Below are 22,713 nucleotides of genomic sequence, written 5' to 3'. Positions count from 1 at the left end.
TGACCCTGGCTTTTTTTTTTTTTTGTTCTTTTACTGGCGCTTTCATTATTCTAATCATACCCACACCGCGGCCCACTGATCTGCAGAAATATGGACAAAATGACTACATCAAATAAATGAGTTTGACCTTCTGCCGCAGCTGGATTATGTGTTCGTCTGTCAATTCTCATCAGAGTGATGGCCTTCTGAGGCTGTCAGGTGTACAGCGCTGTGTGTTTGATGCTCCGCTGATTTCAAATAGGCAGACAAGAGGTTTGCAACTCACGGGAGGAGAGATAGTGTCTCAGCATACTCACCTGGGAGGCAAAATGGGCTTACTGTTGCTGCTGTAGCTAAAACAAAACACACACACACATGGATTCAGAGAAAAGAAACAACCAGACAAGCTGGAATTGTTGCATAATGCAGCGACAAAAGAGCCGTCACTTAGCGGAGGACTTTATGGACATGTCTGCAAATTGATCTTTGCGGTTTCCGCTGACAAGCGGCAGCAGTAAGTGATTTATGAGATATTTTGTGGGATCAACAAAAACGACCAAGCTGTTGTATCCATTTTCTCAGGTGTTTCGCGGTGCCCGTCCGTACTGCTTCATTTCCCCTCAGCGTGAGACATCGTGTATCTTTCGTGGCAGGTGACATGGAAGCAAAACAACAACACGTCAAAGTGAGGTTTTACAGTCGTACTGTAGTGTGTTGAAAAGAGTCAAATCCTCCACGGGCCTCAGTGAAGACAGAAGATGCAGTTGTTGTTGTTTTTTTAATAATAAAACTACATAATGATGAGTTAACCAATTCACAATAATGAAATTAAAGTGGACATTTAACCAGCAGCCCTCACACACCCATTGCTACTCCCAACTTTTTAATATAATCAGTTTCTCCCTCTTTTTCCACTCGGTCTCTTTCAGCGGTTCCACTCCCATCTTCTAATAGGTCTGTTTGTTTCCTCCTTCTCTGATACTTGTCCCAAACAAATTAGATCATCTCTGTAAAATATACAACTCTTGATAAATGTGAATTCAACACTCATCGCCATCACTCATCAATCTTTTCCTTCTTTCCTACTCCCGATTCTGCAGTCCTGGGTCTGAATTTGAAGTAAGACCATGACTGAAACTCACTGTGTGAACAGGAAATTACTGTTACAAATTAAGGTTTTTTAAAAAAAAACAAAAAACAAAAAAAAAACAGGATATTCAATTTAAATAGAAAACAGTTTCAGAATTGATAGCGGCTGTAGAGTGTCCCATCAATCACATTATCAGATTCAAGCGTGCCCGCATTCACAGCACTGGATTTAGATTGTTATCTATCAAGCAAGAGCACGAGGATCTGCTCCAAATGTGTTCTGAAGCAGGAGACAACAACCCCAAACGTACAGCCACAGTCATACGGAACTTGAAGAGCAAGGAGCTCTGATCTCAGCCTCGTGGAGTCAGTCTGGGATTACATGAAGAACTGTAGCAGATTCTCCAAGAAGCAACACTCATCCTGCTGGTGAACTTCGAAAAAGCCTGTTTAGGTGTACCTGAGGGACACAGTGCTGTTTAAAAGGCAAAAGGTGCTCACATCCAATCCTGGCATGGTTTCGATTTGATCCGTTTACCGCGCTGTCTCTGAAGTTAAATGAACTCATTCCTGCCGTGCTTTTAGCTCCACTTTAACATATATTCAAAGAGACAGCATTTCAGCCCCTGTTGCAGATCAAAATGTCCTGTATTGAAATAAACGTGTGGTTTTGAGTCAGTGTGCAGCTGTTGTTCTATTCATTAGCGCCGTTTTCCAATAACTCTGCAGCTGCATGCCGTAGTCGGAAAAGAATACATGGAAATGACAAAATAAGTGATGGCTGAAATCCATTTAGCTGTTGCGTCGGTTTCAGGGAGTTGATACTGTGCATGCTGGCTCACTGTAACACCTGCTTTCCACAAGTTAGGATGGATGCTGAGAAGAAAAAAAAAAAAAAAAAAAAGACTCATTCTAACATCTAGACACTTGTAACAACAGAAGGTGATTGATGATAGAATCAAACTGCTTCTCGTCCCATCATTTTTTTTTTTTTCACAAGTGGCAGACATTATGAACCCGAGTGGGAGGCAGATCTTACAAAGCGTGACGACTTCCTGAAGTAAGCAGTGGCTTCGAACTTACTGGAAAACACCAATTCAGATTCACTGCCGGCTTGAGAGCTGCGCAACTGTCAGCTCATTTCCTCCTCACTGTTGACTGAGCTTTGTGCAAAGCCATCAAGGCTCTGATCTCTTTGAAACACCTCCGCTGGTACAGTATGTTTCGAATCTACTTGCTGGGTTGGCAATGTTCTTAATGCCGAGAGATTGCATCATAGCATTTAGAAGAAAAATCTGAATGCATCAGCATGCCCAAAATGAGTTTAACCGAAAGCTTTGAAAGGCTTTAGTGTCTTTGGATTTTAAATCTGGAGCTTTCGGGCTGTTCTTTCTCTCCAATGCGCGCTGAAGTGGTAAAATATACAGTCTGCTGGTGCAGTGCAGTTCAGCTCTGCCTTCGCGTGCACTAAATCTTTCATCTCTGCACAGTTACGTGGGATGATGAGCGGGTGTAGAGGTGGAACTTTAAAACTTCCCTTTTACTCGGCAACCTCTGAACCTCAGAGCATATTCCATCATTTATCAACGGCTTGCTCAACTTGTTCAATCACTACAAATGTGCTTCATTGTGAACTCAATGCTGATGAAAGGACCCGCTCCAACTGAAGACAATCATTGGAGCTCAAAACTATAAAGACATCTGCTAATGGCAGCTGTGGAGAACTGCAACCCTGCGTGTACTCTTTGCATCAAGTCAGCCAGTAAACTTAAGGACAATAAAGGATGTCCGGCGGTTTGATCACTACCGTGTTCGTTCCTCCTAAGTTAAAGGGATGACCCGTGAAATAAAAAAAAAAAAAATGTTGAAAACTCTTCAAGAAAACACAGATGAGCTAAAAAAAAAAAACACCCATTCAGTCGTGTAAGTGCATATACCGGTGTTAAATAGTGGTAAAAGTTCTAAATGGGCCTTTAAGATTTCCTTCTTGTTGAACAGAAAGTACAAAAAAGGTAAAAAGATAATTGTTTATTTTGGTTCTTCCCCACCAGTAGTTTATCCACAATCAGACCGAAAGAAAATATAGACTAAGGTACACGAAATGCAGGGATTTTTTAATATATACCACAATTAATTTCATGGAGACAGCATATGTGCATACTTTAAAGACTAATGCCAATATGTTGACCACCGACTTCAGGGAAATATATCCCATGCTTGGGATTTGGGTTGGGTTATTTAGGACTGTAGGACTAGTGTCTGGGAAACGTGTTAGTGAGCACAAACAAAACACAAAACCCAATCACAAAACAATAAATGGTTTCACCCACCACTTTCAATGACGAAGTAATGGATCGCACCCACTTGCTAGAGATAACACTCAAAACAATCTTTACCTTTACCCGCTCACAAAGCTCTGCAGGTGCTTATTATCTCTGGATAAATATACAAATATCCCAAGATAATAAACCACTATATTTGTCATTAAAATATATATATATATATATATATATATATATATAAAAAAAAAAAAAAAAAAAAAAAAAAAAAAGATTAAAGTGCTTTCTACTGACTCAAACACATAATCTCTGAGAGAATGGCATGGATACAGCATGTTTGAGAGTTAAAAATCACTTATTTTCTGATTAGCTGTGTTCAGCAGTGCTTAAGGGATAAAGACAGACAGATGTAAGGCATGATTGCAATCAAACGGTTAGCTGGGAGTACATCTGTGTCATGGGCAACGTCACACATATGCGTGGCAGTCATGTATAACCAGTCCAGGGGTTATTGAACGTGAAGCCCACCATCTGTCATGTTCATATTATAATAATAATAATAATAATAATAATAATAACAATAATAATAATACACCGGTCAATTATCTGCACCCTTGTGGCAGATATAAGAGCAGATCTCTGTGTCAGAAATGTGTACACTAAAGGGATATTCTAATAAACCAACGGCAGCCTTCTCCTCCTTGCTAGACACTGTTGACCATACCAGAAAATATGATTCAACCTTTAAGACATAGTTAACAGAATACAGTCGATAATATTTATACATGATTAATTTAATGGAACTCCAAGTGTTCAAGCTTGGGAGGAAAATCCAACATGAGGAGAGTTCAACTGTTAGATTTAATGAAATATCTTTTCAAGATGCACTGTTTGTGTTAACATCAATGAAAACCCATTTTCAAAACCCAAATGTCAGGGTAAAAGCTGGTTAACAAGGAAAAAAGATACGAGTCGATACTGCGGAGGCGAACGTCTCCTGTACTCATGTCACTGAAGAAGAACTAGCATGACGTTCACAAAGCACCGCTTTCTGGTTTATGAGACACAGTCATCTTCGTGCAGCATTTCAGCTGAGTGGGTATAAAAATATAGAGATTTGAAACCCTGAATAAATGTTCATATGTGATTTTCTGCAACAAAAGACAATTTACAGCTGTCCCACTCAGTGTACACACTGTCTTTTTTTTTTTTTTTTTTTTTTTTTTTTTTTAGGCTTCGCCCACATCTAAAATGTGTTCTTGCATTACACCTGGGGGAAGATGTTTATACCCAATACAACACAGAACACAGAACAGCAATTATAATGTTGTCGTCTTCATCAACTGCCTGCATCCGTCGTTTCTGTTAATACACTAAAATGAACTGTGGGTGTGTGACACAGATTTACTTGGGAAAGAGGAGTGTGTTTGTGTGCGCAATGACGTTACATCAACATGTCTTTGTGATGCCTGGCTATGTGCTGGCTCTTCTCTGAAGGCCTCCTAAAGCCCTTGGTGCAGTAGTCGCAGCGGTGCGGGTAGTCCTTGGTGTGAATTGAGATGACGTGGCGCTTGAAGCCAGAAGCGTCCGTACTGTTATACTCACAATACTGGCACTGATAAACCTTTCTACCACTGTGTGTCTTCATGTGCTTCTTCAGCTCGGCGGGCTGACGGAAGCCTCGCCGGCACCGCTTGCACTTAAAAGGGAGGTCCTTTGTGTGCAAGGACAGGATATGGCGACTCAGGGTGAAAGTGTCGGGAGCATTGAAGTTACAATGCCGGCACTGGTGCACCTTGTTGCCCTTGTGTGTCTCCGCGTGTTTCTTCAACTCTGACGGCCGGTGAAAGCCTTTCTCGCATACGTCGCACTGATGGGGAAAGTCCTTGGTGTGAACCGAGATAATGTGCCGCTTCAGGTCACTGGAGTTGGTGCTCTTGTGCTCACAGTGTGGGCACTGGTGGGTCTTGTGGCCTTGCACCATCTCTATGTGACGCTGGAGTTCCCGTGCATCAGCGTAGGCTTGGGGACAGTGGCTGCACTTGAAAGGCAGATCGGCACCGTGCTTGCTCTTGATGTGAGTCTTTAGGTTGGACTGATCTGCACAGCGGAACTCGCAGTGCGGGCAGTGGTAGGGCTTCTCGCCTGTGTGGGTCCGCATGTGTTTCTTCAGCTCCGACGGGTGACGGAAGCCTTTGGCGCACTCGACGCACACGTGTGCAAAGTTCTTACTGTGCACGGCCAGCAGGTGGCGGTTGAGGAGACCCTGTTCCGCTGTCTCGTAATCGCAGTACTTGCAGTGATGGAGTTTGGACTCCCGGTCCTTGACGATGAGCTTGTCGGAGCCCAGCGGACTGGACTCGTGGTAGCGCCGTGTGTACTCAGTATATTCTGGAGATCGCTCACTGTTATGGCTCAGGAGCTTGTGACTCTCCAAGTGGTTGTGGAAACTGACCTTCTTGTTGGTGGTAAAGTCGCAGTCCGTACACTGGTACTTCTTCTTGAGGAGGTGGTCCGGGTGGTTCTTCATGTGGCATTTGAGGAAGCCCCGTGAGCGAAACTTCTTTCCACAGATGTGGCAAGGGTAGACGGTCAAAGGCATTCCATCTGGTCCAATTATAACAGCTGGAGGAGAAGATTGAAAAAAAACAGCATAAAATAGTGCAATCAAACTTTAGTGTAAAGTTTCTTCAACGTGAATTTTCCAATCATAGAAATCTTTGGCACTTGGTTTCATTGTTTTTGGCGATACAAAAAAGAAAACGCAAAGCACACGTTTTTCATCAGTAGTAAATGTTGATCATACCAGTCTGACACTGCCGCGTGTCTCCTTTCTTCTTTTTCTTAGCTTTGGGTTTGAGGGCACGGTTTGCACCCAGCCCCTCACGGATTTGCAGAAAAGGTGCAGCCGCTCCATTCTTCACCTGATCAATGGTATTGTCTGCACAGACATTGCGACAGTTTCAATTATCAAGAGGACGGACAACAATATTTCATTTTGAGACCTGCTAAAATTCGTTATTTTAAAAGCTACGTTTGCTAGACACCACTGTCACGTTTTAAACATGTTGTGTATCCAACTTGTGACATTTGCGGTAAAAACTGTCCATAAACAGACAAAAACATCTTGCTGCCGTCATACAGCAATCTCCTCCTTCTGATTTATTTTTAACAGTCGGAGAGCATTTCTTCAACTTCCTGTTAATTTACAGGGAACACAACCTGTCGGAAAAAAAATAAACCAAATGCTTTGTCGCAAAATAAACATACTGATGTCATCATCGTCATCATCTTCACTCTCATCGTCATCATCCTCCTCTTCTTTCGGATGGTTCTTGACTGCCATGTAGACCATCTTGTCACGGCCGACTCCCAGTCTGCCCGATGATGCTGCTTCTAGATCAGGATGGCCATTCTGGTAGTCGTCCTCGGTTATGACTTCTGTTCCACCTGGATATGGAAGAAAATAATATCGTCTCTGCCACGATCTGCATTTATTTGAACACAAACGAATCTGGAGGCAAGTCATTGTTTTCCATGAGACTAAGAAAGAGGTCACTTGCCTAAATCATCATCTGCTTCAGCTTTAAAGATGTACACTTTGATGACCTCAGAGCCGTCCTCCTCCTCCTCCTTGGATTCCTTGTCTTCCATTACTTCAGTGCTGATCTCAAGGGGAGTGTCTCCGATGTCCAACTTCTCTCCCACCTCATCCACTATAACACGACAAACACCACTGGTTATGTAAACGTATTACAAAACTTTATAAATGTCAATTGCCTTTATAAAATGACATGCTGTCTTACAGGAGATCATGAGGTAATCCTCAGAGCTGCTTCTTGCATCATCGTCCTCGTCTGTCTGCAAGGGAACAGCCTCAGTTGGCAGCTGTTCATGGATTATGGTCTCAGAGTTGCCCTCTGTCACCATCAACCCCTCTGACACAAGCTGGTGGTCCAGGGTGGTGTCCTGGTGCTCAGAGAGCAGCTCCGCCACAAACACCTGGTCTGACATGTCGTCGTGGTGGTGGTTTGAGTCCTGGATGAGGTCTGAGGTTAGGACATGGTGGTGATGGACGTCCAGAGCTTCCTCTATCGCAACCTCTGTCCCCAGAATATTGTCGGGCATGATTACGCTGTGATCGGAAGACACCATGTCCTCGCTGGATATTTCATGGGCCTCTACTCCTTGAGACTGCAGACTTTCCACATCTACCTCCAGACCCTCTACAACCTCCGCCTCTAAGCCCTCCACTTCCACCTCCTCCTCAAGGCCCTGAACAACGTGAGCTTCCAGGCCCTCCACGTCCACCTCAGTTTCCAGGCCCTCTACTACTTGGGCTTCCAGGCCCTCCACTTCCACCTCCCCATCTAGGCCCTCAACAACCTGAGCCTCCAACTCTACCACCTGTGTCTGTAGTTCTTCAACAACTTCTGCCTCCAAGCCCTCCACATCAGCATGTAAGCTCTCCACCACTTCGGTCTCCAGTCCTTCAACCACCTCGGTCTCCAGGCCCTGCACCACTTGTGTTTCCAGACCTTCCACCTCGAGTTCATGCTCCAGCAGGATGCCTTCGTCCGTCATCACATCAGAAAGAAGCATACCCTCAGGCACAGACACCACAATGTGCTCCCCATCGATGTGAGCCAGACCTCCCATGCCTGCAACTGTAATCACAAGATACAAAGAGCAGTTCATTAGAAGGAGCTTTTAAATCACAACTAACGCTACAACCCCGGTTACATGTTTCTGAGGATGCATCACCTTCTTGTTGTTGTCTGTGTACAATTAAAAGCCAGTTGATTAAGCTCAATGGCATTTGCACTGTCAACTGCATGGCTACGTGGAGAGGGTCTCATCAAGATTTTTACAAAAAGCAGACTTCTGCTTTGACTTTATTTACACATGTGGACAAATTTGTTTTAGGTTACGTATTGCACGCTGAGATTAAATGCTATGTTTCATATATTGGTGTCAAGCTTGTCCTGTTCAACCACCTACCAAAGTCTTGCATGATCATAGCATGGGGCATCTTCAGCTCCTGAGTGTGTAGCTCCAACACCCCTCCTCCTTGATCCATGTTTTTACTCCGTTAAAAAAAAAGACTGAAAATTACAGTATACACTTCGTTAGCCACCCGCTTAGTTTGTGTTCGTTATTAAAAATGAAAACATTGATACCACAGCCAGTATTAAATACATACCTTCACATTTGATGGCAAAACCTTCACAATAAAACCAACAGGATATCTGAGGAGCTTCCTTCCATCAAGGTAAACAATCACTCTGACAAGGAACAAAAACAAAAAAACAAAAAACAATTGGTACACATACTCGGGATGTTAAACTGAAAGCAACAAAGAATATGTCACGGGTTAATGTTTTGCAGTCTGATGGTATGGCAGATAACTATAAACGTCCTACATAGGTTGTTTTTTAAATTTTGTTATAGTTTATTTCAAAGCACTTTCACCACATAACATCGACCTCTGTTAAGACAGAAGGTAGAAAACCTTCTTCTCCCGCTGGAGGAGGTCAGCTGTGTTGTTGACTACCGGCTCCATCCATCGCCCACTTCGGGTACTACACGCAGTCTCAAACCTGAGGGACATGTAGCCGATGTTACACCTGGAGCTGGTTGAGCCTGATGGCTGGAGCCAAACTAAGACAAAAGACTTGTCCCACTCAGTGAAGCACGCAAGGCGAGATCTCGCAGGCAAATCGGCTCTGGAGGAATCAGTCCTGCTTTTGTTGTGTGGGAGGAAATGCACGGTCGTCACATGACGATTCAAAAATAAGGCTAATATATGTCTCGTTTTGTCTTGTGGTGACGTTATGAGGGTCTTGATTTTTTTTATTTTTGTTTTGTTTGTTTCCAGGGTAAAAGACGAACACTGTGCAGCCTCACCAAACCATTCAAACCCTCTTACGGTGTTTGCACAAAAAAAAAAAAAAAAAAAAAATAACACATGCTTTCGGGGGTTATGATGAAAGTACCGCGGTTATGCAACGCGTACCAGGACGGCTACCGCCCTCCACCCACCGCGGCTAACTTAGCAAAGCGAAGCTAGGGCTGATTCTCCGAGCGCCATTTTGTTTTAGCATGAAGGCTAAATCCGAGGAACTCGACAACCACGCGAATGTGACAAGCTTTTTTTTATTATTATTTTTTAAAAAACAAAAACAAAAACAAAAACACGCCCGCAACACAAGCGACATCTCAAAACGCTTCATGAGATTATTCTTCGCACGCCGTCGCTTTTAACCCGCGACGACCGACCGGCCTAGCCTTAGCCTGCTAAGCTAAAGGCGGAGCGGCTCCGTCGCCGCATCGTCTCCATGTTGTTCCTCCAGAGGGCTGAAAGAGGCCCGCTACGTCCGGGCTGGGCCCCCGAGTCTTATTCCGCGTGCCTTTTTAATCGATCCAAAATTATTTTTACCTGATAACGTCGTCTTCTGTCTCTACCGGCGTCTGTCCCCCCCCCCCTCTCAGATTTGTCTGTTATTGTTTTTGGTTTATTTTTGACGGTAAGCTAAGTGCGGCCTGCAGTTTTGGATCCCCGGGCGCTCTTTGCTAGGCCTCGGCCAATCAGCTTGCTTCCTGACGAGCGGAGGGAGGGCGGGGGGGGGGGGGGGGGTGAAGAGGGGGGGAGGTGTGTATGTGTGTGTGTGTGTGTGTGGGGGGGGCAGACAATGCGTGGCCTCGTTTACCGCTGATCCTTTTACTATTTGCGTCATGCATAAAGAGAGCAGAGTTACACGGACGCAGTCGTTCTCTTTAAACAGGCGAGCTGCTTCTGAGACATCCAACACACACACACACGACGAATACAAAATAAAGATAATAAATGCGCTTTTTTTTTTGCACGCTGCGCGCACATGAGGCCTGTAGGCCATTTTTTTTTTTTTTTGTCACAAGGGGGTGGAGGTAGTAGCGGAGAGCTTTCGTTTGAGAAGAGGCTGCACCCCAGGAAATACCCGCGAGTTGGTGATGGTACCTGCTGCTGTGCTGGGGATGGACTGTATACTAAGTGTGATTAATTAGCCTGTGATGCAAACAAAAACTGGACTTGGCATGCATGGATTTAAAAAAAATAAAAATAAACAAACATACAATTACAGTTTCAGGGTCTTTTTTTTTTTTTTTTTCTTTTATTCATTTTTATTACAGCGCCTCGTTTTTTTTTTTTCAGAGGCACTCTTCATGAGGGTGCATAGCTGACTAAGGCACACGGCCTTTGTGCATAAACATTTTATTTATTAGTGGTTTCCAGAAGTAAAACCTCAAATCCACCCCTAGATATGCAGTAAAAATGCCTTGAAAACTCAGTACAGTACCTTTAATGACTCAAGATTACTTCTGGAATTAAAGAGTTGCAGCTGTAATGCACCTTGGCACAAACCTTTTTGTTTTTTTTCCCAGTTTTGTATAATTCATAAGGGCAGTGTGGTTTACAGGAGTTGCATTGCTGTGTAAGCAAATAGCAAAACACAAATACAACACAAATCTAAAGATAATTTCACGAATGAACCACTCAAACATTCGTACATTTGCACAGGTCTTTGTGGGACACGTGGAAGATTTGTCATATTGCAGTTAGATAATGATGAAAAGGCTTATTGGGCTAAGGGAAAACAACAAAATCAAGCATGCAATACTCAGCACCTTCATTTAGTAGTAGTTCACACAGAAAAGGAACAAACCAGCAACATCTTCATTAAAATTGTCTTCATATCAATTCGACCAACAGAACAGTAATACAACTCTTATTATTCCAGCAGTTTCTCACAATTACCATACAAAAATAAGTAAAATTGACAATTCTTCTGGAAGCCTCAAATTGGTCCATATCACAAGTGGAGTGTGCATGTGTGTCTTCTTGTCTGCCTACACGTCCTCTCTCTTTGTGTGGGTTGACAATGTTTCATGCGAGGGAAAGAGATTAACTACAAATCCAGTGCAGCCCAGCGCTCCAGTCTGAAATGGGGGAACCGAGAGGTCGTATGACACAGTTGTGGACACAGTGGCTGTGTTCTTTGTATCGAGAGGTAATGGGGAGAGGTCAGGTGAGGGTTGCAGCAGTGAACATCCTTCATCACCGGGAGAACTCAGTAACAGCCATCTTTCCAGGATTCATCTGAGATTTTAGTCATGCCCAAAGACCTGTCAAGAAAATAGGAAGTATCAATCCAAATGTACCGCTATCAAAAGGACTCATTCTTTATCATCTCTCCATTCCTTAATACCTTTCTTTGTAAGCACTCACCTCCTGGGAGGGTGTGAAAGTTTACTTCTTGTGGAGGCTGACGGCACCACTTGACCTCGCCCCACTGCAGGTCTTCCTCCCCCAGTTGATGCCCTCCCGGGTACGAAGGCTCCTCCGTTAGCGGAACCTGGCGACTGGACCCTGCGGCCCCCTCCTGCAGGCGGCGTTTGGATAACAGGTAAACCTCTGGGCGGCTGACGACCAGCTGCCATGGAGACCACAGGACTGACGGCTTTGACCGGAGTCCGCAGGGAGAGAGGAGACTGGCCATTGCCGCGCAGCCGACTACATGCAATACCTGGAGTGGACGAGAGACACGGTGGTATGACAGAGTCTCAACGCAGATTGCTTCTTTAAGACAAGTTGGGAAATCCATTTGTGGTATATAGGAGTTGTAGACAAGCCTGGGCGGAGCAACGCTGGATTATCAAGGTGAAGTGGAATAATCATGGAGCAGGTAAGTGAGAAGAGGGTCACCTGAACATTACCTGGGAATCTCAGGAGAGAAAGGAGGAGGGCAGAATTGGGGATGCTTTGTGAATCTAATTAGTTGTGACACGTATTTTCTGAGCTGGTTAAAGATGATAACTTGTGCGGCACTGTCAAAGTTACATCTTCATTGGTATATCAGACCACTGAAAGCCTTTTTTACATCGATGTCCTTTAAAGACATTCAAGATGCAGAACTATTCCTAAAAATAAAAAGTGCTTTATTGCGCTGCTAGAGGTAAAATATTTCACACATACGCAGAGGTTAAAAGGAGGTAAAGGTGGTTGGATAAAAATGACATGGGGCTATATGAGAGGAAATGCGGGTGTCGTTATATCGGTGGAGAGGTGGGGAGCAGGTGAGGAGGGCGGGGTTACCTGTGGAGGGGGAGTGAGTCAGGTGAGACATGCGGTTGCCAGAGCTCTGGAGGTTAGCCTCCATGCTGCGGCTGTTTCTGACTGCCTCCAGGGAACGTAGGCTGGTGCGGGGAGCCAGATTAGGCATGCTGTGCCTCAACTCCTCTGGAACCACACACATACAAGGCATTCAACCACAACAGAATACATATCAGCACAACTTTTGCACAAGAATCTCTGTGATCTCCGCGGTGATCTTCTTGACCTCGGGCCAAAATGCTGGATTATTACTGGTTACTGCCTACCCTCGCTCTTCGCAAATTTGAGAAGCTCTGCACTGGGGCCCTGCAGAGATCGTCTGGGTGCTCTTGAGCGCGGGGCCCCGAGTCGGCTGCTGTATTCCTGACCGTGGTTGGACGTTGAGGGAGAGAGGCACCGTGGTGAGCCTAACGGCGAGGGGGTGAAGCGATGTCGTCGCTGGGGCATGGAGCCAAACTCATCCTCTTCGTCCTCCAGGCTGTAAGTGTCGAACTCCTGGTCGCTGTACGTACCGCCGCGGCGCAGGGACTGCAGAGATGCTGTGGAGCTGCGGCGTGACGCAGACGCTGAGCTGGAGGCATAATCCTGCCTCAGACCTGCCACCAAAAAAATCCGGGGAGCCATGCAAACACGCGTTATACACGACGACTCGTGCACATTTAAAAATCACAGAAAACTGTGCAGGGCTTCAAAAGACCGTCAAAATATCTCAACCCTTTGAAGTGGAAGAAAATGTTTGCAGCGAGGAAACTACGCTAGTCCAGCTGCCATAAACGGTGAATAGCGAAGACATTTACATTATGTGACATCTCTACTCACTTTCTTCCTGCAGGCGAGCCATGATCTGGACATCAGTGAGGTCCTGCAGTTTATAACCCATCGAGATGGAGTCGTCTGATGTGCTGAGCTCACTGTCTATGGAGGACTGGGAGCTCAGGGCTGAGTGCACGCTCGTGACACCTGTGAACACAGCGGGATCCCTGTTACAACAAGCTGGAGCTCACAAATAAAAAGCAACAAGAGGGACCACAGTTTCTGAAAGTTATTTATAGCAGCAGCGCTCCCCATAAAGAAGCAACCAATGCCACTACGCCTTCATAGTCACTCATAAGTACTTATCAGAATATTGCACAGAGTTCAATTTGTAATGATCAGAAATAAACCTTTCGCAATGATATTCTTTATAAACAAAGTGACAGTTTTTCCTTCAGTGTGCACCATGAAGGTGGCAGAACTGTACTCAACACAGGGTGATAACTAGCTTTCAGAACAATAGTAGCCCAGAATAAAACGAGAACCTGGATGTGAGCCTCAAAAGTAGCTGGTGGTGTGCGAGTTATAACTCACTGCCTGCATCAGGACAACTTTGGATTTAATATTCAGCAGGTGGATGTGCATTTTAAGGCCTCAGAGTGACCCTGCCCATATTTAAGAATTTACGGTCGGACTTTGGCATGTTTAAATCAACATGCATCTCCACCCTGACTTCACTACAGCTTTGTTCAGCAGCATGACTCTGGAGAGGTTTGTCTGCTGACGATGCCCTGATAAATCTGTACCAAAGTTGCCCTGCCAGGCACGTCTGTCTGACACAGGCCTGACACGCAGACAGAGACAAATGAAAGACAACATCATCATCCAGCGGCATTTGGTTATGTAAAAAGTCTGGGATTAGATAATATCACCACCCACAAGCCAAGCATTTACAAATTCATGCAAAGATTTGTAATCTAAAAGGTCTTCCAAACAAAATGAGCACTGTTGCTCAGTTGCACAGTGACCTGCAAGATATTGTGAGAAACAAACAATTGTAGAGTGACTAACAACAACTGTCACAACGTCAAGATCCAATATTATACAGTGTACTTCACACAGGTTAGTGTTTCCAAACACGCTCAATATACCAATGGTTTTATCCCCTGATGTACAAATTACATACATTTTACATAATTACTGACCATCTTCCAAAGTACACTTGTGTTATCTACCAGGCACACTCAGGTTTCCCCTCATTTTAACACAACATGAAGATCAAATTTGAAAAGAGAAGTTAAAATGCTTAATGTCGTCACAGTGAATATCATGTCTGTTTTTTTAGATAACCAACATGTAGGGATGGGTTTTAATATCAGTACCTAACCGACTAGCTGATTGTACACAGAGACTCAGTTACTGTAGTGCAGGGGTCGCCAACCTTTTTTCCTCCGAGAGCTACTTTTACAAAATGAGAGTCCGTGTGCTCCGTTTATTCATAGCTGAGCTCCACCAAACCAGCTGAAGGAACGTCTTTTATGTGGACAATAACAAATTGATATTAAGCACACATACTTGCAAGTAGCTCGCAAGTTACTGGTTGGAGACCCCTTCTGTACTGCGTGCAACTTAAGACAGGTATGTGACTAAACATTTTTTCAAAAAAAATTACATAAGGTGTTGTCAAGTAAAATTTAGTAAAGCTAAAACAAAGTGATTTCATCTATGTAGGGGAGGCCACCAAAATACTCTGAGAGCACTAGAGAGTAAGTGGAGCCTGTGTTCGCAAAACACACGTAAACGTAGTAAAGGTTTCAAAAAGTGTGGATGTACCTGTAGTGTGGATGGTATAGAAATTTTGTACCCAGTGACAACACATTTTTTGGAACTAGATCGTATCGAAGCAATTCGGTCGGTGCCATAAAGATGTGAAAGTTTGGTCAGTGCTCCCTGCGTTATTGTCTTGGTGCAGAGATGTAGCTGAAACCTTGGACAAATGCTATAGATCAGTGTTTGTCATGAGGAGGTGTGTGGGCTGAGGAATAGCAACCTTTGTCATACAATAAGTTACCAATTTCACATTGACCTGTATGGGGAAGTCATATTTCCTTATTCATCTGTGAATGTCAGATAATAAAATGACAGGTCACCTGGTAGGGGGTAGAAAATCAAATCAAAATGTACATTAAGTTTTGGAAAATGGTTTGTAGCAATGTGCAGTACATGTATACGATAAAGAGGGTAAATCGTGCAAAAATGCCAGAGTAGTTCTTCAAATGTACCAGTCAGTCACATCCTGACAATAACTGACGTTATTCCCACTTTTGTGTTGAGGAGGAAATTGAGGAGGAGAAGCACGGTGTGTTAATGTCATGCCATACCTGAGTTGCCACAGGTTAGTAGGGATTTATTAGTTGATTTGTGGTACCCAGGAGAGATCAGGCCTGAGCCTGCCGCGCCTGCCGAGCCTGCCTCTGACGGGCTGCTGTACATGTTCCTCCATCGAGACGCTGAAGGGGACAGGACAGGAGAGATCAGATATTCTGAGAGGAATATACACCCCGCCCAATATGTACACAGTGTGATGTTATGAGTAATAGAAGGTTCGTTGTAAATCATTACACACAAGTTATGAGAACAACTTGACACAATATTGTCAAGCCTACTATATAAATATAATGTTTTCAATTCAGATGTGTTTCTTTTTCTAATAAGCTTCATGCACCTTTACTGCTAACCCACTAGTTTCAGGACTTTAAGTGAAGCATGCTCTTTTGCCACCAGGTAGTTTCATAGCCTGGTGCTGCCGGTAAAAACAAAAAACAAAGGAGAGATGCCCCAGAGGGGGAAGGTAATGAAATCCAGCCTATGACTTCATGACATTCAGCCCTGGTGTGAATAGCTTTGTTGTTCAGGTTCTGCAGTGTGCAGGATGTAGGAGGATACATAATGAATGAGGTCTGTTGGATCAGATGCAAACTTCTGTCCACACATAGACGCCTATACACATCCACCAACAGTACTGAGGCTTTGTCATACAACTTGAGGACAGAACATGCACAGCAGGGGTGAACAGTAAATACGACCGCAGCACATTCACACAATGGAGTAGAGACCATATCCAAGTATTGAATGTGCTGATTTAGGTGCCTGAACTTTGGTTTAGAATCTCTCAAACAGGGAAAGAAAAGCTCCTTTGCATTAAGAAAGATTGTTCAACTTTGGGCTTGCATATGGTCTGAATAAAAAGGCAGATCAATAACTACTTTGGTTCAGATAATTGAAAGAGTTTCAAATGCATACACTGGTCCAAGCGGCTGATCAAGGTCCGACAAGCTATTTCTGTCTCCGGGCTGCGATGATCGAGGACCTGCCGGCACCACTTCAGGGGAGAGTCCGGGCCTGGATCTACTACTTGTTTTTTAGGAGACACATATAACCTAAAGGGAGAAAGCACAAACTTATTGTTAAACCAGGGAAGTGAAAGAGATGGAAAACTGAGGTATAGCCAAAGAACAAAGCTTTATCTGCTTCTTATTAAATGTGCTTGTTAAGTAGACAAATGAAAATTAGAACAAGCTTCAGATTAGTGTGGACAGTTGGCGTGCAAGGTATGCACTTAATAGCACTGAGCGAGCCATGTAGTGTAGGAATGTGTTTCAGAAATGTGCATGGCATAAGACTCAACACAGGCAGAATGAACACCTGAACACTGTGCTGCAGCGCACCCGGCACACAGACAAGCAGGCTGTTTTGTTTGAACTGAATGACGTAATAAAACCAAACAGTGAGTGATCAAATACCATGAAGGAAGCGCTGCATCTTTGAACAACTTTCTTATAGCCTACACCTGGTCCTGGTCTAATCTTAATCCACATTTGCCTCATCTACTGTTTATGAGAACTCGGGCTCCTCATGAAATGTGTGAAAACCATTCGTGTCCAAAGACCGACTGGAGAGAGAATTTCAGATTTAAGTGGTGTACCAGGGATGCTGATGGTGGATAACAAAAATATGGCATCTTTTATTCCTGCTATCCGTTTGAATTACGCACCACTGCAAGAAACATCTTCAGTAGCGTCTAGAAAAAGGACAAATCTGTTTGCCTACGACGGTGTTACGCAGCCGCAGCTTCTACGCCCTCTGTAACGTGTCTAATGTTGTCCCAGGGAGAGCAAACAACCATTAAGTCACCACAAGCATTGCACTGGCGATTGAACACGAGCTGATCCTTTGAGTTGGACACACAAAAGGCCCCGGACTGACCGGTTCTGCACCAATCAAGCACAAATCATCTTCCCATTGGGCCAACACAAAGGGACCCAACTCCCATTGGAATGAGCAACAATACAGAAACCAATATTCAGGTCACACATCCTGCCAGAGAGCACAGCTTCTCAGTGGGGAGTGTGTCTGTGTGTGTGTGTAGGAGGGTTGGGTGGGGGTGGGGGGTGTTTCCACCTGCACTTATGCTGATCACAGCCAGGTCGCATATGTCCGGATAGAAGTAGCCGAATGGAAACAGCCTCTTACTTTCTACACAAACCCTCCTGTGCTTTGGGCTGATTATACTTTGTTACTGCAGGTCTTTGACCGTCGCTACATTCAGATTACTGCTTAATCCTACAATTATTCCAGAGTACACAGACTCACCCTACAGGATGTCATTAGGGGTTGCTGGTTTGCAAACAGTAGTCACTACAATGTTAACACTGATGATGGAACAATCTTTTACTGTTATCCGAAAGTAACTCTCACAAAAACGTGTGCTCTTTTCCTCTAAAGCTGAGCCGGGTCATCTGCATTCATCCAGCGGCATCACGGAGCCTCATCGACATAAATCAACCGCAGATTCAGGTTTATTGTTATAAAATACACATTATATTGCTCGACTGTGTGAAGAGCAAAAGTTAGGGGGTTTAAAACTGAGTCTTTGTGTGGAATCAAAGTGGCCCAAGATGGCATTTTGCTAAGCTGAAAAGTTTCTGAATAAGATTTCCATATGTAAACAAACAGCCGAGAAGAAAAATGGACGCAAATGCAGAGCACATTGGACATTTACATGTCAGTTTTGAATTGAGTTGAAATACAAATACGGGCTGAAATACAAAAGTGGAGCTCCAGTCTTCTTTCTCTACTTCTTTAAATGTGTGCTATTAAGAGCCTAATTATTCTCTTGCACTATCAATAAATAGAGTCCCTGTTGCACAGTGGGGGGTGGGGTGGGGTGGGGTGGGGGGGGGGGGGGCAACAGGGAGGGGCTCAGATCACATGTTCTACAATCCCACCCAAAGCAGTTTAGCCGTGCGGCAGCGTCCGGCCCGGGGCAGTTCAGATTATGTTGCTATTAGGATTACTTCATGTTTTGGCGATGATAACCTCACAAAGCACATACGGTATGGCTAATGATACCAAACTGAAAATAACTCATGAATGGTCTGACTGTTAAGCTCCGCGGCTCAGCTGCTTAAGTAGCCATTGGGAACACAATATGGTAACTGTTTTGTTTTTTCGGTACAGCATACACAATCATGTCTACTCTAACTGGTGGCATAACAATAATATGGATGAGTAGTAGCTGATCCCCTGTTACTGTTCCTTTGGGGTAGTTACATGCAAACAATTAAAACTGGAAGAAATGAGCAAAGTCCATCATATTTCAAAATAAGACAGGCTTTTTAGAGGCTTCAACATCACCTTCATTCAGGGTGTCATTACTGCACTTACAGCTTGGTTGATCTTTAGTAGATTGTATAACGAGGCTTGGCAGAAAATCTGTGTAAGGTCAAGTCAATAATAATAATAACAATAATAATAATAATAATAATTTTCTGAAACTGCTTTTCTCTGCCTTGACAACTCGTCTTGTGACTGCAGCATATTTATTAATGCTTCAGTTCAACAGCTGCTTCCTTTGTCTTCACCTTAACCTGTCTAACAGGTCGTCTACCTGTGGTTTATCTTGGCCCGAGAACTCAGGGTCAAGTTTAAGAGGAATAAAAAGCAACTCCTTGTTCAATTTTTCAAGTTATCTGCTTATGAAAGTAACCACACAGACTCCTCTGTCTTCTCGTCTTTTTTTTGCCCCTTTTTTTTCTCAATTACCAACATCATATTTTCCTCCCCAGGTTACAGAAAATCCTCAGAACTGGTGTTTGAAATGTCACTGCCATTATCAAGCAGCGCTTTTAAAGTTCAAGAAAACACACTTTGCTTGTGTGGAAGAGGAAAAAAGGCAGTTAATGCGTCAGCTCAGCAATGAGTCTAATTTTAAATCTGAATAACCTAATGCTATAATGTCACAGGCCCGTGGGGGAGTAACACACATTAAAATCAGAGGTTAACATAAGCAAAAGCATAACAGGAAACGTCCCACGAAGGTAGCAACGTCTGTGCACTGCCGCATTGTGTGAACACCACTTGTCTAATCTGCAAATGTTGAGCAGCACCGGTAAAGACAGAAATAGATTCTGAATAACCCAAACAGGTGGGATCAAAGCAGAACTAGAGACCAGAGACAGGTAGTGCAGATAAGAAGACATACCAACTGTCCTCGTCCTCTACTTCTGCACACTCATCCTCCAAATCTAGGACATCCACTTCATCCAGTGCGGTTTGCTCCACCCCGGAGTCGCTCTCTGCAAGGGTCTCCGACTCGTAACTTTCCTGAGAGGGGCTCTCTGGTGTCTGGCTTTGCCCCTCAGACTGTCCTGCTCCGTTGCTGCAGGTCAACCTTAGAAAGCCCCCACATGGACCCCGATCCTCCTCCTCCTCCAGCCTGTTGGCCACAGGCAAAGGGGACATCTCCTCACCGCTGCTGCTGTCCTGAGGCGGCGACAGCTTCAAGTCTGTGCCGCTCAGCTCACCACTGTCCTCCAACCTGAGGTGGGAGTTGGTCACCCCGTCACAAGTCAGCCTCTCGTTGAAGTTGACAGCAGCCAGGTTGCTGTTCGCTCCTCTGTGGATGACGGTCTTGCTTCCTCTGTTTCGCAGGGACTCATTCTGGACCTCCAATCTGCGCACCAGCTCCTGCAGCTTCCGGACCTCCTCCAGCTCCACCTCTGCCAGGTCTTGACCCCCCTCTCCTACCTCTTCCTCGCACCCGGGCTCGGAGCTCTCCGTGAGGCCGGCGGCACTTCCATTTTCAGGCTGGGGGACCACGCTGGCACTGTCCGGGACCACCATGCTGCCACTCTGTAGGAGCAAACAGTGGTTACGGCACATGCGCAGGAAACACTCAACCCACCATGAGACAGTTGAATGAGGACAAGTTAACTGGCAACACAACAACAGATCAGCACTGTTCAACCAACCAAAACACACATGTCAGCATCCTCTCATTACTTCAACTACATTCAAATCTGTCGGCAACAAAAAAAAAAACGGAAGCACGCCAGCTCGCGGGAGACAATTAAAACTAACGTTCACTTATTTACATGACGCCAAACACTTTTTTTTCTTTTTTCCCCCGTCGATAGCCTGTTGACCCCGCAGCTGCAGTTACAGTTGCACAATTAGCTTCACTTGTGCATCGTGAAACCTGCCACCGAGCCCACAAACCCGCAGCGACGCAGTTATATCGAGACAAACGTGACTAGTATAGCTCGCTAATGGTCGCTGGCTACGCGTGCAATCAACAAAAACAACCGCGCCGGTGATTGAGCCGTTGTTTTTTTTTTTTCCCCTCAGCGAGCTGATGACCTGAGCCGGCCCGCCGCTCGCAGCTCAAACTCCCCCCCCGGTGCACCAGCATGAATGGAGAAGCTAATTACAACCACCTGAAACGGCCCGTGGCTCGGTCGTGATTGTCCAGGCTCCGGGATGACTCCGTCACCAGCTAGTGACCCATGTCGTCTTGCTGCATCAGTACCAGCGTCCACCACACCGCTCTGCTAACTAGCTCGATGATGGACCTTAGTTAGCCCAGTGAGCAGACCTGCAGCGGCGCTCGCCGCTCGCCCCTCCCCCTCTGGGTTTTTCCCTGTCATTTAGCGCCCCCCTGTGCGGAGACGTGGTACTGCAACAACATCTTTTTGTAATATATATATATATATATATATATATATATATATATATGTATATATAGTAACCACGGGGTGTCGCTTGAAAGTAGGAAACCCAACAAATATGTTTGCGCCATGACTAACTGCAGTGAGAAATGACAGTAATTTTTTTTCCACATATAAACAGATAGTTTGAATGAAGAAGTGCTGTTGACTTTTTCAGATGTCTATTGATATTCTATTTAACTGCAGTAGAGAACAAGGTTATATATCCTATTATGACTTGAGTTAACCGACAAAATGTTTTTGGTTTGATTGAAACTTTTAAGCTTTACAAAAGAAAGAGAAAATAGATTACAAACTGGACTATCTATAATGAATATCAGAATTTGGATATAGTCAGAGGTATGTCACCCATTGGAGGGTAATCATGATCCCAGGAGTTCACACAACTGCATGGGACCTACAGGGGGTCCAGAAATCCTGAGTGGAACACAATCTAGTCATGAACGCTTATTAACAATGTTTGACTTCACTGTATCTGTGCATAAAAAAACTGCCAGATAGTGAGGTTGAGTTTTTATATGAATATATCAAATGTGTTAATGATGTTAAGATTAGCAAAATAATATTAAGTCTTTGCAAACTGTAGTTTACACAGTGGTTGTTTTGCTATTATCTTAACTTTGTCTTCATTGCCTGTAAGCTATACAGCAGATGGGCAGATAGGTTGAGATACACAAAGTAGAGGTCACGTCTACTTTATTTCTACCTATTATTAGGGGACAAGGTGAAGATAAGGAAGCATTAGTGTTCCCAAAGGAACCTGTATAACTTGTTTGGCAAAAGACAAGAATAGCATCTTTGTCACAAAAACAAGTGAAAGTTTTAGCAGTTCATTGAGTGTCTGTTTATATGTTTGATAAATTAGTTGTGTTTTCGTGTTCTGTTTGATGTGGTGCTGTAGTCTGTTGTCATATACCACACAGACAAGCCCGATCCTGAAAAGATCATTGAAAAAGAAAACATGCATATGATGTTGTTTTTTTTTCAAGTAATTTATTTATCATTACCTTAAATGGGCTTCCCAACAACAGAAGGGAAACTGTAAATCTGCATAACTCCTTATGATTTTGGTAACTAACCAAACCCAGTTAGGTAGTATAAAGCCTTTGGTATCAGGTAATTGTCATGCTGTAGCATGAGCATGTCTCAGCAGACTTGTCATGGAAAAAACACTGCCTGCACTCTCTCAAGCAATCCACACACATCGCCTGAGAGAAAACTGTATACCCAGTCACTCATGCATTTCACCTTCAACACAGGCTTTCCAAAAGCACCTTAAAAGCAACACAGTACAAAGAAGGAGTGTTACTTTTCTATACTTGACATGCAATTAGTAACTAGAGGTCCCTGTGTGTGGATGCTAAATTGATATATTAAAATTCAACTTCTAATT

The 22,713-nt window shown here is 44.1% G+C and overlaps 2 protein-coding genes across 3 annotated transcripts; both read right to left on the bottom strand.

Annotated features, from left to right (window-relative positions):
* Positions 1-3,081: 3,081 nt before the first annotated feature.
* On the bottom strand, positions 3,082-9,939 carry znf711 (zinc finger protein 711). 2 transcript variants are annotated; one of them, XM_069170402.1, is made up of 8 exons: positions 9,787-9,939; positions 8,551-8,632; positions 8,349-8,452; positions 7,154-8,014; positions 6,911-7,063; positions 6,618-6,797; positions 6,154-6,288; positions 3,082-5,972 (listed from the first exon to the last, which is right to left on the bottom strand). In XM_069170402.1, exons 3-8 carry the CDS (start codon positions 8,425-8,427, stop codon positions 4,792-4,794), a joined length of 2,589 nt encoding a protein of 862 aa, XP_069026503.1. In that variant the 5' UTR covers positions 8,428-8,452; positions 8,551-8,632; positions 9,787-9,939; the 3' UTR covers positions 3,082-4,791. The 2 variants fall into 2 exon arrangements, with proteins under 2 accessions (XP_069026503.1, XP_069026504.1); XM_069170403.1 differs by having other exon boundaries at positions 8,349-8,434.
* Positions 9,940-10,287: 348 nt separating this feature from the next.
* On the bottom strand, positions 10,288-21,183 carry LOC138211190 (SLAIN motif-containing protein-like). Its single transcript, XM_069170908.1, has 9 exons — positions 21,030-21,183; positions 19,796-20,445; positions 16,555-16,691; positions 15,633-15,761; positions 13,318-13,458; positions 12,765-13,094; positions 12,481-12,624; positions 11,614-11,911; positions 10,288-11,510 (listed from the first exon to the last, which is right to left on the bottom strand). The coding sequence occupies exons 2-9, from the start codon at positions 20,434-20,436 to the stop codon at positions 11,456-11,458; spliced, it is 1,875 nt and encodes a 624-aa protein (XP_069027009.1). The 5' UTR covers positions 20,437-20,445; positions 21,030-21,183; the 3' UTR covers positions 10,288-11,455.
* Between the last annotated feature and the right edge of the window lie 1,530 nt (positions 21,184-22,713).

The sequence above is a fragment of the Embiotoca jacksoni genome, unplaced genomic scaffold (assembly GCF_022577435.1).
Source record: "Embiotoca jacksoni isolate LCO1_2020_lvr unplaced genomic scaffold, fEmbJac1.0.p SCAF_5, whole genome shotgun sequence".
Classification (NCBI taxonomy): Eukaryota; Metazoa; Chordata; class Actinopteri; family Embiotocidae; genus Embiotoca; species Embiotoca jacksoni.
The sequence above is the reverse complement of the archived record's forward strand: the minus strand, read 5'-3'. Positions and strand labels throughout refer to the sequence as shown.

Bases quoted from the DNA above. Each gene is read 5' to 3' on its own strand.
- znf711 (XM_069170402.1), bottom strand. From the start codon at position 8,427: ATGGATCAAGGAGGAGGGGTGTTGGAGCTACACACTCAGGAGCTGAAG. The intron at 8,015-8,348 runs GTAGGTGGTTGA...TTGTGATTACAG, and splicing joins TATGATCATGCAAGACTTTG to TTGCAGGCATGGGAGGTCTG. The intron at 5,973-6,153 runs GTATGATCAACA...CTTCTCCTCCAG, and splicing joins CACGCGGCAGTGTCAGACTG to CTGTTATAATTGGACCAGAT.
- LOC138211190 (XM_069170908.1), bottom strand. From the start codon at position 20,436: ATGGTGGTCCCGGACAGTGCCAGCGTGGTCCCCCAGCCTGAAAATGGA. The intron at 11,912-12,480 runs GTAACCCCGCCC...CGTCCACTCCAG, and splicing joins GACTCACTCCCCCTCCACAG to GTATTGCATGTAGTCGGCTG. The intron at 11,511-11,613 runs GTGAGTGCTTAC...TTTTCTTGACAG, and splicing joins CTTTCACACCCTCCCAGGAG to GTCTTTGGGCATGACTAAAA.